The 13671-nt window shown below is 39.3% G+C and overlaps 1 protein-coding gene and 1 long non-coding RNA gene across 3 annotated transcripts in view; one reads left to right on the forward strand and one right to left on the reverse strand.

Moving 5' to 3' along the window:
• The window catches only part of LOC120714343, an 873031-nt gene that overhangs the window by 639316 nt on the left and 220044 nt on the right, over positions 1-13671 (forward strand). The window lies entirely within an intron of this gene.
• LOC120714308 (rab GTPase-activating protein 1) overlaps positions 1-13671 on the reverse strand; it is a 76454-nt gene that overhangs the window by 45168 nt on the left and 17615 nt on the right. For both annotated transcript variants that reach the window (XM_040000458.1, XM_040000457.1), the window contains 8 exons: positions 10741-10901; positions 9667-9777; positions 8824-8890; positions 8636-8738; positions 8144-8313; positions 7634-7802; positions 5483-5576; positions 3876-4026 (listed from right to left, as the gene is read on the reverse strand). In XM_040000458.1, the coding sequence (XP_039856392.1) occupies positions 3876-4026; positions 5483-5576; positions 7634-7802; positions 8144-8313; positions 8636-8738; positions 8824-8890; positions 9667-9777; positions 10741-10901 (1026 nt within the window). The remainder of the gene's footprint in view (positions 1-3875; positions 4027-5482; positions 5577-7633; positions 7803-8143; positions 8314-8635; positions 8739-8823; positions 8891-9666; positions 9778-10740; positions 10902-13671) is intronic.

Genomic DNA, 13671 nt, shown 5'->3' on the forward strand with positions numbered 1-13671 from the left:
GCAGGTAGAAGCCAGAGAGTGTCAGAGTCAGGTGTAAACAAATACAAATAATTATAAAGACACAAAGACAAAGAGGCAGGGAGACAGGTCATTATGTGGGTCAAGCAGACACATTCAGGCAGACAGGTAGTTAGAAGTGATTGCTTGGCTCCCCACAGGAGGCTGGTGCGGCAGGTCTGAGGGTCACTTTGAGTCTACACTGCACACATAATTGTGTCACACAAAGTGTGCCCTTTTGCTTGGAGAAAACTTTCAACTATTTTGCCCACCTAGCCTAGGCAAATGAGACTGAAACATGCTTAAATACAATCCAGTAACACCATTATGAACCATGCATGCACTAGTCATATATGCTGGGCAGCCACTTTGTTGGCACATGTACACGGCTAAAAATGCTAACGCAAGCAAAGTTATGCCTATTTCTCTTCATGACCTTTCCTCCAAATTCCATTCACAACAACATAATAAACTGCTACTTATAACCCATTTAGTCAACGTATCTGCTTGTGCTGCATTCCAATTTATTGTTGCAATATTAAATAGTTTCTTGCAATCTAAAATAAACAAATACTTATAACTTATGTTATCCCTTGTTGTGATCTGATGTCCACATTACTGTTATCAAGATAAATACAGTCTTTGAAAAAAATGCTAAAAACACTATTTCACTATTTAAACTGAAATAGATTATTTACCGTAAGGTCTTTTACTTACTATATGAAATGAAAAATACAATAAAAACATGTCACGCTATAATACGGTGACACTGTTTCTGTGACGCACTGTAACAACAACTCGTTGTCTGCCAGTATACGTCACGTTGCCTTTCGTAACATCCTCCTGATTAAAATCATCTGCCAGTGAACCTGAGTGCTGCTAAACCCAATTATTTGTTTTCCAAACGTAGTTAACTCCATCAGTGATTGGATTCTACTCACTATAATTTATGGAACTAATGCAAAATATGATGAGTTTATTGGGCCCTTGTGGAGTGCTAACCAACCCTCATATGGAGGAAATTCATTGGACCTCATTGTGAAAGTAACAGGGTAAATTTCTAACTATAATTTCTCCTTCCGTCAATACCCCGCTTTCAGTTAACGTGGATGAACACCAAGTACAGATAGGGTTAGAGAACAAAAGATGGAACCAGCAAGGACACGCAACAAAGCACAAAGAGATACACATAAACATAGGCTGAAAACTGAACACACTGAGAAAATTAGGAGCTGGCACATGGTATGTGTAAATGTCAAATCATGTGCCAAAAAAAGGCAAAGAATAAATGAGCCTCAGCAGTACATAAGAGAATAAGAAAATTAACACAATGGGAACAATAAGTCCTTCCTAATTTTTATATACTATATTTAGAGTCCCATTATGCAGCACATTTCAAAACCTGCATATTTTTTATATTATATTAATAACAATGTATTTTCTTTTTTAAGCTATCTATAATCTTTCCATTCTTAAACTGTTCTTGTCTAATTCACTGAGTTTTAACAAGTCTAAATAAAATAGAAATCCTCTGCATGTATTTCCCTCCCTTTCAGTGGGCTCCAGTACAATCCTGGAATGCTGTCCTGCTTGTGTAATGAATTCCCACCCAAAATCCAGTCCAAAAGCTATCAATATGTTGGCACAAGGATCCGTTGCTCAGATTCCACTCATGCCATTCATTTTAACGGAACTACAGCATGGCTAATGCATTATTTTGCAAGAGCTCTTTTTGAGCAGGCAATCTTTTCCAACTATTTACCTAGCAAGTGCAGGAACACAGAAAATGCTTACAGGCAACACTAGAGATAATAGAAAGGGAAAAGGTGGGTGACAAAAAAGAAGGTCAGAGGGGAAAAGAGGAAGGCAGGGAAGGGCAAGGTTAACATCTTGTCACCACCTGAGACCAAGTTTGCTGCCCTGCAGGTCCTTGCCTTTATATAAGAACAGCAGACAGAGTTGTGGTCAAAAAATAATAAATAAAATTACATAAGCTAATGCACTGCTCTCAGTGCACAAGAAGGGTAGTCATGTACAAATAAGGCCACTTAAAAATGCCACCCCCACCCAGCTAATAGGTTCTAGGAGTACCCCCCACCCCCTTCTCCTGGGGTGCATCTGCTTTCCAGTATTCCTGTGTTCGTTTATCTCAGAAGTCAGAGGTGGGAGTGATATCACTCCCAAGTTGAGCATATTCCAGCCGTAAAGTCGATAAAAGCAAGGCGAAAATTGGATTTCTTTTCCTTCTTATCAAGTTAGAGACATTCATGCATGACTAGCAATAGAGCACAGTGCTTATTTTTTTTGCACCACTGCAGCATGCTGACAGACAGAGCCTGCTCAATGCTCTGTGTGTGGTTTATTTAGCCAGTGACAGATAGACAGCAAAGGCAGCACAGACTACAAGTTTTACAGTTTTACTATCGTTTACATGAGCAGCCGCCATATTGGATTGTTAAGCATTGCTAAGTCAGGACTGGTGGGACTGCTCTGACTTTTCAAGTTGGAAGTCAAACTTGAGGGGGCTTTCCAGTTAAGAATTCCATCTGGAAACTCTGAAATACTGACTTCCAAGTTCAATTGCAATTTTTTGGTACAAACCTTTTGTTATTTCTTGCTGAACCCCTCATTTCTTTATATTTTGCTTTCAAGGAGCCAGACTTTCTTCTAATTTTCTTTGAAGGTGGTGTTTGGCACAAGTTCTCAAGGCTTTTTTAAGGACTTTCAAAGTTTTGTTTGGACAATGGCTATTTTTTCCACTAGTTTTCAGACTAGTACTTGTACCTGATCATTTTACCATGACTTCTTTTTGTGGGGCTCAGGGGGTAGAGCAGGTTGTCGGAAGGTCTGTGGTTCACTTCCCGGTTCCTGTAGTGTGCATTAACCCCAAAACTCAAGTTTGATCAGAATGATTGTGCGTGTGTGACGCTAGACAAGACACAAGTCACCCCTGAAGCTTCCACACAAGCTCACACAGATGGACTACCACAAACACATCATGGTGCTCTGACAACCTGAAACTTAAATGCAAGCTGAATATATATATCAGAGCAGATCTCCAGATCTACACACTAGCAGAAGTCCTAAAAACTCAAATAAAAAGCTCGCAAATCAAACAGTCTATGTCATTTAATATAATATATTTCTGGCTCTAAATAGGCACAAAACGTAATCATGTTTTCCTCGTCTTAATGTTTTTGATCTTTTCAGTCATTTTTGAAAACAACACAGCTAATATCTTAAAGGATTATTCCCTTTTCAAAATGACTGATATGTAGTTACAGGCTCTAGACACTATGCTTCTCTGTTACTGAAGGCATCTAATGGGGCCATTAACAAACCACTAATTTGTTCTGGAAAAAGATAGGTGTGTACACACACATAACACAGAGTGTTATCATCTTGTGCGATCTACATGGCAACAGTGGTTATTATCACAAGTTTGAAGCACATGAGAGAAAAACTTATGACACAAGGCCACTGCTGGCCTCTGGGGTGTACTTTGAGTTGCTAAAATTTTACCAGCACTGAAGCAAAAAAGAAGAAAACAGTAACACATATTGTCTGGAAGTACAAACCAAAACCAAAAAAAACACATAACATCTATGAACTAAATGTTTCCGATCTGAAGATATAATCTCTTGTATTGCACTATGAAATCTAAAGTGACACCAATGAAAGGACAAAACTGTTAAAAGTTAACAGTCTATCTCAGTAACTGTATAAGAAATCCTCAGAGGGGATATCTCACTGATGAGCCAAAATAATACAGATGCTTCAGACTGAGTGACTGTGTTTAAGGACTGCTTTTCTAATCACTGAACAACCTGAATTGAAAGTGTTTTCTACTCATCAGTAATAGATTTGCGAGGCCTTACCTTTGTAATGAGTGTGCGGTACTCTTCTACCAGGTGGTCATTGTTATGACAGCCTGCCAGGAGCTGCCAAACCTCCCCACGGAGTGCCTCAGGAATGCCGCTCCGCACCAAAGCTGGCAGCTGTCTGGGACGCACTGATAAGTTCATGTGCCTACAATAGGGAAAGAAAAGATCAGTTTACCAAATATATACTAAAACAAAATGATGTTTATTTAATTATAATGTTTTTAATGAGCCATTATCATCCCTATTGATGACTGGCAGGGCCAAGACCAAGATGACAAGTGGGGCTTGATACCACAAGAAAAATGATTTATATGCAATCACACCTCGCCTAATCAATCAATACACTCGACCAAGGACTCAACAATCACTCTTTCAGAATGCAACATATGAGCACCTTTTGTACAGCAAACGCATGACAACGTATTTATCTATTAAATTATTTTTAATGTGTTTTATTTTATCCCCATCTTACTTTCAGCAGCAACAAAACAACAGCTAATAAAAAGCAATAGCCCAACAGGAAAAAGCAAGAAAAACACATAAAAACTAATTTCAATGTTTCCTTTCCTTCTTTACTTTCACTTTTAAATCTTAAGCCTGCTGAGAGTGTTATACCCTGCACGCAGATTTAAATGAACTCAGGGATCTGCCAGCCCATTAATGTTAAGAGATACAGAGGAGAGGTAGACACACGCACACATGCAGACACAAAAAAAGGAGAAGGCAAACTTGGAGGTACCTTGGCACTAACTATCGCCTGACTGAAGCAGACAGAAAAATCCCTGAATCCCTGATGATTCTCTCACCCCCCCCTTTTCTTAATTCATGCCCCCTCTATTTTTCTGGGTTTGTTTTGTTTATTTGTCCCGGGCGTCAGGTTATGCAATACGTGGCATTTCTACCGAGACCAAGATGGGAAACTGCGTACATGTGTGTGCATGCATGTGAGAGTGCATGTGATGTAAGTAATGCCAGCCCTGGTCCTCAGGGCATAAGATTGTAAAGGGCTTTCTGTGATTTGCTTCTCTGTGCTCCATTCAACAATGCCACAATACATACACACACAAAATCACAGAAGCACACAAAGAAAGCCTAGTGTTATGACTTGCTAGTCTTATGATTCCTTTCTTTATTTAGCCATTATTATTATTAGCAAAGAGAGATAAACATTAAAAAAAAAGAAAGAGTTAATCGCTTTAATGATCATATCATCATTGGGTCCTTCTCTGAAGGTGTTTTAAAAGCCAAATCTAGTACAATAGGATAACATCATCATACTATGTATATACTGTAACAATTTAAAGTATATTTCATCGTTGCACTGAAAAACAAACAACAACAGACAGGGACAAAGACAGCTGAATATTAGAGCTTGTTTGCGTGTTAATTTACAGCTAATTAAAGCTTGTGCAGTTTCTATTCTGCTCATCACAAGCTTTTGATTAAAAACTAATTCCACACTGGAAGAAGGAAATCATCTTAATAAGCTGCTTATCAACAACTGCTACCTGCTGTTCTTTCCTTCACATGGATTACACTGCATCTGTGTACAATGACTTCAATGGCGATGGAAGTGGAGCACGAAGAGGAAAACACCTTACCACTTGGATAACAAATCTCCCCACGTCTCCAGGATCTTCTCTGCACACTCCTTTGAAACATCACCGGACCCGCTAAGTAAGGGCTCGTCATTATCTGTGAAGAGGGGCGGGGGGCAATCAATTTTTTTCAAAGCAACAATCCATGACCATACCTTCTTAAACATTTAACTCTGTCAACAGTTAATCTTTACTCCTGCATGTACAAATGAAATCATAAAAAAAAACAAACAGCAAAAACTGGATACTTGTTTAAACTCTACTTTGATGTTAATATGCAGCAACTGAGAAATGGGATGTGCTCATTTTAAACTTAATCTCAGTAAGACTGTTCATAAAAAAAATAAATAAATAAATGGGGATGCATGCATTTTACCACTCGTTGCATCATCTCTTCTTTTAAAAGGCAGTTTGATGAACAATGCATAATGTTCCCCATTCTTACTAAGTGTATGACTTCAGTGGCTCAACACTTCAGAGCCTCCTTTTTCAACTTTTCTTTGAGTAATGATGTCAAAAAAGGTTTCACTGTGTGACAGATCTGGACTGCATGCAGATCAGTTTATCACCAGATGGGAGCACATGTTACTCCAAACCTGTACGTTTAGTTCAACATTAATGGTACCATAACAGAGGCTACCCTTAGTACTGTGTGCTAATAACAAGGCAAAAGATCCCTCTCCTCTTTAGTCTGGAGGAAAATGTGTCCACGACTGCCAAGAAGTATTTCAAATTTTGACATGATAGACAATTCTTCACTTTGCAAAAGTGCATATTGCAGTAAACAAGGCCCAAAGAAAGCAGCAGCAGTATTTTAACTCAGATGTTACTTTTAAAATATTTTTGTAACATGTAGCTGGTATCAAGATCAAAATAAGGATAAATTGCAAAATGTAACAAATGAACCAGTGCTAAGTTGTGTTAATGAGCTTTTTCAAGATTGCACCAAAACGTGCATAGCTTCTAAACAAAAAGCACTTTGTTTAAAAGGGTAAATGTTACAATTATGTCTCCTTCGCAATCACTCAAAGCCTATTTCAAGGGGCCACGCCTTTGCTGTTTTGGTACAATAGGACTAGTGATAGGAATGATCTCCCAAGGACCTTAGACAAGAATCAACTATGGCTGTCTTTAAAAATAAGCTGAAGACACAAAATTCTTGTCAAACTTTTGGAAACTGCTAATCTCTGGCAGGGATGGGTACCAGTGTGGCACCGGTTCTGACATAAACGGTAGTAACCAGACCGAAAAGTAGCGCACATGTCGGTGCTTTATTTTCCTGAGATGTCATACACTTTGGATTCTAGCCAATCATTTTACCTTCCCAAGGATAGTAGGCGGGCCCAGGTACGTACGTTCTTTTAGAGCAGAGCTACAGATTAAAAATGCCCAAGGCGAAGCGGTCAAAAGCGTTGGTTTTTTTTTTAAAAGCAGAGAAATGCACCGTATTTGATAGCTTGCTGCGAGACCTCACATCGAGCACATCTACTGCCTGTGTGGCGCCTGTTATTGGACCCGGAGTTAGCAACATCCCCCAAGAACCTGAAGATTAGAGTCCTGGCCCCTAGCCCTGCCAGTGTAGCAGAAATGATGACGGATGATGATGGCAGCAGCAGCCGTTCTTCTCTGCGTGAGTAGTTTGATGTTGTTCGTGTGTAATTTACGTTGAGTAGGCTAACCACGTTATTACATTAATGCAGGTAAGGTGAACTAGCAAACATCATCATAGCTACATGCAGCTGTCTTCTTGTTTGATGGCAGATACTCTCTTCACCCTGGCCAAAAAGGCTAAAATGACCAAAGAAAAAGTGGAAAACAGTTAAACATGAGAGGTTTTTGGACAAAGTTTGTGTTCTCCATTCTTTAAGCACAGGTTCGAGCACCGTTTAAGCACCGGCACCGTTTCAAAAGTACCGGTTTGGCACCGGTATCGGATAAAACCTAAACGATACCCATCCCTAATCTCTGGACATTTGGTTTAAACGCGGGTTGTTGCTGTGTTGTTTTATGTAAATTTGAGGAACCCCTCTTTTAGCTATTTTTGAATTGTAAAGCATTTTCAATGTGCTGTATAAATAAAATGTACTTACTTTTAGACTACAAACGTGAATAACAAAAAAAGTAGCTGAAAAAGTACGGCAGCATTACAAGTACCTTCCTCTTCATCGTCCTCGGGTGGGGAAGGGACCATCCCGCCAGGCCCAGTTGGCAGGATACTGGGACTGGCTGTGGTCTTCCTTTTTTCTCTCTCGGTTTCACTTTCCAAACTCACCACCTCATAAAGTGTGTCAGAGGCAGGGCTCTTACGCTCTTTACGCTCCATCTGAAAAGAGAAGATGTGTTTGACCACAGGAAAAAGTCCTAAGGTTTACCTTTCCCTTAAATCCAAACGTTTGATTCTAACAACTATCATTAACAAATTAAAACTTCCACAAAAAGTTTTCAAGGTCGTATGTGTGAGTTTTTAACATGCAGTAAAAATGTGAGGATATCATCCCCTGAATAGCTGATAAAACATTTGTTACTTCTTTTCTTTGTTCATATACCACTTAGTAAAAGGCACAAAATATTGCATTCTACCACTGCAGGTCACAGCTAATATCTGGTCACAGAGACCATTGGCTGAATTAATTTAAATGCAGATTGCTTCATGATTTGACAAACCTGTCGTAGTTTAAGGTAGAAAGTCTCGGTGTAGCTGCGCTTGCTGAAGGGCCAGAACAGCCTGTCGTTTGGGGAGCACACTCTGACCCTCGTCTCCAGAAGAAAACGAACAGGCTCTTCCACCTCTGTAATCACCAGGTCCACTGCTGTTGTCATGTACATGAATTTATCTGAAGGGGGAAAAAAGACACAAGTTACAATATTATCTGTACTTACTGACCGAATTTTCCATCTACAAGTAATTAATATATTAAAAACAACTGTTATTGTTATCATTCCTTTTTACAATGTCCATTTATTATATCCTTTATTTCTCTACAGCTTGGCTTGGGAAAAGTTCTGTTAATAACCACCACACTCAAATACCTCTGTCACATACTGACGTGAAATATGAGTGAATAACCAGCCAGCAAGCCAATAAACTAAGGAAATAAACACTAATGAAAACTATTTATGTCTTATATAAATCTTAAATTGCTTCTTGGCTCCTACCTTTAGGCGTTTCCTCATTCACAGCCTGGAACTGAGGCGTGTTGGGGTTCCAACTTCCTGTGATGATGTAAGACTTCCCGTCTGAGCTCTTTCCCATTGACTCCTGAGGAGGTACAAGTCTCAAGAAGTTAGCAAACACAGAACAACAAACGCATATATACACATAGAAAAGTGAAAAAGGGGCCCACCAGGTCTAGCAAGTGCATGTCACTGTTCTTCACATTTTTCCCAGGGCTGAGCAGGAGTCCAAAACACCTAAGGAAAGCACATATAGAGAAAGAAAAATGTGCTAGGAATATGATTACATAAGGGGGAAAGAAACGCGAGGCATACGACTATGAATCTCTCAAAAATAAAAAAAATAAAAAATTGTTAAAAAAAAAAAAAAAAGGTCACACATGTTACCAATAATAGCTCCTGAAATGATCCTCTAACACAGACCAGAGCACGGAGAACGTTAAACACTCCACTAAAATCGTCACCTTCTCTAGGTTCACAAATCAAGAACAAATCATGGCGAGGATGAAAGTCTGCAAAAAAAGGTAAAGAAATGTTTAAATTTCCACTGATTTATTAAAGTGTGGAAAATGAGACTGACCTCGATCACCACCTAACAACGGTTCTTGACATGGACTGACATACGGATGTGAAGGTGTTTATTACAGAGTGACTTACTTCTTAAGAATGTCTGGTCAACTTTATGGACATTTATGGCCGTTTACATGAACTTAGATTGTTTCCACATTCTTTTATCAAGTTAAGAGCCACCTCGTCTGAAACCACTCCACTTCTCTCAGTTAATTAGAAACAACTTAAAAAGAACTCTGAACAAAAAGACATTCAATGCCTCTGAGCACGACCATCATTTATGAGAAATTTAGACATATTTGATCACTGCATGAAACTAAAATTCACAAAAACACTTAATCATGAGGACTCCAGGGCACTGCTTAGTAAAATGCTGACCTATAAGGCTATATTCTGAAGATGTGTGTGCATGAGAGTATAAGTGTTTTAACTCTTTATCTTACCTCTCAATAGCCAGTTCTTTATTTGAGGTTTGCTGAACATAGATGACAATTTTCTTGTCCAGTCCTGCACGCAGCTTGAAGCTTTGCTTGTCCTTGTCTTTTGCCACAGCGCTGGATGTGGAAAAAGAAGAAATATTTTTACAGTCTAATACTTAAACCTTAGCATTACTTAATTACAGCGTGTCTACAAGCTGGAATTTCTCACTTTTCATCCCGACCAACCCCCCCACAAAAAAAAAAAAACAGAAGCCCCACTATCATCAATTTATATTGTAAATCTGCTGTATGACTTCAGATTGATGGGATTATTTACACTGTAGAGAAGGAAAAACTATTTCAAAGTGTGAAATGTTATTGTTACAGAATATATGTCAACATTAAAAGTGTCTTCAGAGGCTTGCTAATTTAATTTTATCAAAGAAAAAACAAAAGCAGGCCATGAGTTCCTGCATGTAGAAGCCGCTTGCTTGGAAGTTGGAACACTAAAAATAACCCAATGCTAATAAGGAGGAAATACGAGTCGGCTAAAAATATCCACGGGCATATTTTTGTTTGTTTTATTTTGTTTTCCAAATAACCTGACCCTTTGGGCTGCTTGTCATCACATAGAAGTAAGTCGGGACTATGGGAAAATAAAATAAAAACAACCTGTGAAGAAGGATTGATGAAAACAAACACAGGAACTTTCTGTTGTTATATCTTGCGGTAAAAAGTGTGTTTGATTGGTTAACATCAGAGACCAAAGAATACTTTTTTCTTCTTCTTTTTTTTTTTTTTTTTTTTTTTTTTTAAAATAAATCAGTGCAAAGTTCCTTTCATCATTTTTACCCAAACCAATTAGGGGATGCTTCCCCTCATGGGCAGCACCCATCCCAGAAAGGTTTGGGACTTTAGCAGTAAAAAACAACAACAACAAAAAGTTGATTCTTAAAATTAAGGATGTATGCTCCCGTATTTATACGTGTAATATGTTGATTAAAACATTTTACACTCCAATAGACAGCTAAAATTGCACTTTTGAATTCAATGATGGATTAAAAATTAGAATGCATGATGAGTGAATGTGACTCCCACCTGAAAGTACCCTTGCCATCGTCCTCCCTAATCTCCAGGCTCACAGTAAATGTAAACAAGTCACTGTCAGGGGTGAGAGGGGGAGCCTGCTGAGACGACAGAACTGCCCTCTTAGCTGACCGCCGAAAGGCTGTGGCAAAGCTGTACAGTATCCTACTAACCTGCAGGAGCAAAGTAAATGCGCACAATGAATATCTATCCCAAAAGACAATATAAATTTAAAGGTCTTCTAACACAGACATATAATTTAGAGTGTCAAAGAAAAAACACAGGCAAACTCAACAAAACATCGTATAAACACAAGATAACAGTTGCAAAGTAAAAAAACTGAAAGTGTTAAAGAGGAAGAATACTAACAAGCTAAAGCTTTCCAGCCAAATGATTTATGTTTCCTGTGCTGTAACCATAGACAATAAGCAAGGATAGTTCAAGTGGTGGAAGTGGAATTTGTCTGGTCATATTTATGAGGAACAGAAGAGACCTTCAGCAGATTAACCATTTTGAATTGTATTTAATTTTGAACTTTGAGTGTGGGGGTGTTGTTCCTGTGTAACATAAAGCAAGCTGTACCAGAGGTTTGCCAAGTCTCAAGAGGAGCAAGAGCTAGAGACAGAGCTGTAGACTGCCAAGTGTGAAAACACAAGGTGGTAATAATTTATTTACATCGTCTCCACTGAGGGGACTTTAAATGCACAGGTTTCACAGCGAGCAAAGTTTTTTTCTGTCCACTTACTACTAAAGAGACATATGTGGGTGATAATAAACAGAGCTATCCCCCCAACTAGAGGACCACTGCAGAGTGGTTTTGGATCATTTCTAATTCCGGTAAACAGCACCGCTCATGGGGGGTCAGTGACTAGGGGGGTGGGGTGGGGGAAAGTGCTGTTATCAATAAATAACAATGCTCTTCGGCTCTTTCACGAGACCAGAGTACAAAGCAGCTTCTAACCTCTGCTACAGAAAGTCTTTGTTTTATCTCTGGTACAGTACAGGGATGTTAGGAGATCGCAGGAGGTCTATTTATTGAGAAACAACACTGGACAGGATGTAAGAGATGGGGGATGAGTAGAGCTAGATGGGGGGGAATTACCCCCTGTATTGGTACATGTAATACAATGGGACTGTTGTTCTGTGCTGCTTAAAACTGATCAGCTGTCAACATCTTCATTTTTCACAAAGGAACTCTGTAGGCAGTTGTACGCCAGAACTAATCGGGGCAGACAGAACTTAGTTTGATACAGAGTGCTTTTCAAATAGCCCCACACAAGCCAAAATAGCATTAAGGTCTTATCAACTAATACCAGGTTTTCTCTGCAAAAGAGGCTGTCAAAAACAAAAGGGCAACTATTTCATCCTTTACTCCCAACAACTGGAGTTTCATTCAAAGAGTCCGTCCCTGATCTCAACTCAAACTTGTGAAATCGATTACATAAGAAGTTTGGATTTGATCCTTATCTAAAAAATGCAGCCTTTAAGGATCTGGTGCGTGTTAAATGTCTTGTTACACTGTTTTTATTTCCACCCGGGATGTTTTTTCACACTTGCCAGCTTTTTCTTTCTTCATGTACTTTCCGTGCACACGAAGCTTTGAGACATTCTTAAATGATGTCACGGTAAAAATCAGCTTCAGCTGCCAATTTGTGTTTCACTTGCATCAGCTTCTTAGGATCCTAGAATACTTCTGTAAAACCCATCTACTGGAGCTGAACTGATGTGAATTACATAGAAATAGATACACATCTCTGGATGAGAGAGGCAAGTTTTTGTCAACGTCCCCCCCCCCAAAAACAAACAAACAAAAAAAACAAAAAAAGAGGCGTGGGTTTGAGTGTCAGGAGGCCTCTGCATCACCATTACAAACTAGCCTCTGGGTCATAATGGGAGGTCCGATACAAAAGTGGGCTGAATAGAATTGAGGAGTTATTTTTCTTTATATATGAACAAAGATAGTTTTGGTAGTTTTCAGCAAATTAATTGAAAGACTTGCTAGGGCCCTGGACAATGATGAATGCAAATTTAACCATGAAAAAATGTATTTATCCAAATGCAAGAGCCATTTCACCATAATACATATGGTTAGTTTAAAAGACCTCGGTCAGAAAACAGAGTTGTTAAACATGTCTTAAGAGTTGTTTACTGTGAAGTTGAAGCTGATGTGATGCATATGACAAGAGCAGCTTTCTCCCCAAACGAACAGGTAACCAATGGGCTGACTCACTACAGTCTAATAATCTGAATGGGAGGCCCAAAAAAGCAGGAGATGCTGTGGACTGGTTTGTTGCTATGGCACTTGAAGGAAGAGAAGGGTGGGTGCAAGATGAAGAATGCACAGAAGAGAACAGAGATGTCCAGAATATTTTTAATTTGAGTGAGAGTATTTGCATCAGTGTTTTAGTGAGTATGTGTATTACAGATGGGAGTCTCGGAAACTGGATAACAGGATGAAGTGTCTGGGGGCTCACTGTGACACTGAAGGAGACGGCTTTCATGATGAAGAAATCAGGTCACTGAACACTGAAAGCAGAGCTTTAACCCAGTTTCATGAGCGGGTACCTTCTTCTCTTCCTTTACATTTCTGCTGAACCTACTGCATACACAGCATTACAATAATAGGCAGATACACCAATCATCTCATTACAGGCTAGGAAATTGTTTTGGGGCATTTATGTGAATGTTAATTTAACACACATCACCAACCTAAGCCATGCTGCCTAAGAGCTGTGTCCTACCCCAGACTTCCTTCTTGAATTATCGCAATCACAAAAGGTTCAGAAAACTTGACTTTGACTGAATCCACAAACTCTCCACTGATTGAGTGCCCGTGGCCCACAAGACCCAAAGAAACCAACACCGGCGTCCTAATGCCACATCAGGTCACCCCCAGAGCTGCCGTGTCCACAACTCAAGTGTGTGCACATGTATTTGTACTTG

The sequence above is a fragment of the Simochromis diagramma genome, unplaced genomic scaffold (assembly GCF_900408965.1).
Source record: "Simochromis diagramma unplaced genomic scaffold, fSimDia1.1 OVJJ01000596.1, whole genome shotgun sequence".
Lineage (NCBI taxonomy): Eukaryota > Metazoa > Chordata > Actinopteri > Cichliformes > Cichlidae > Simochromis > Simochromis diagramma.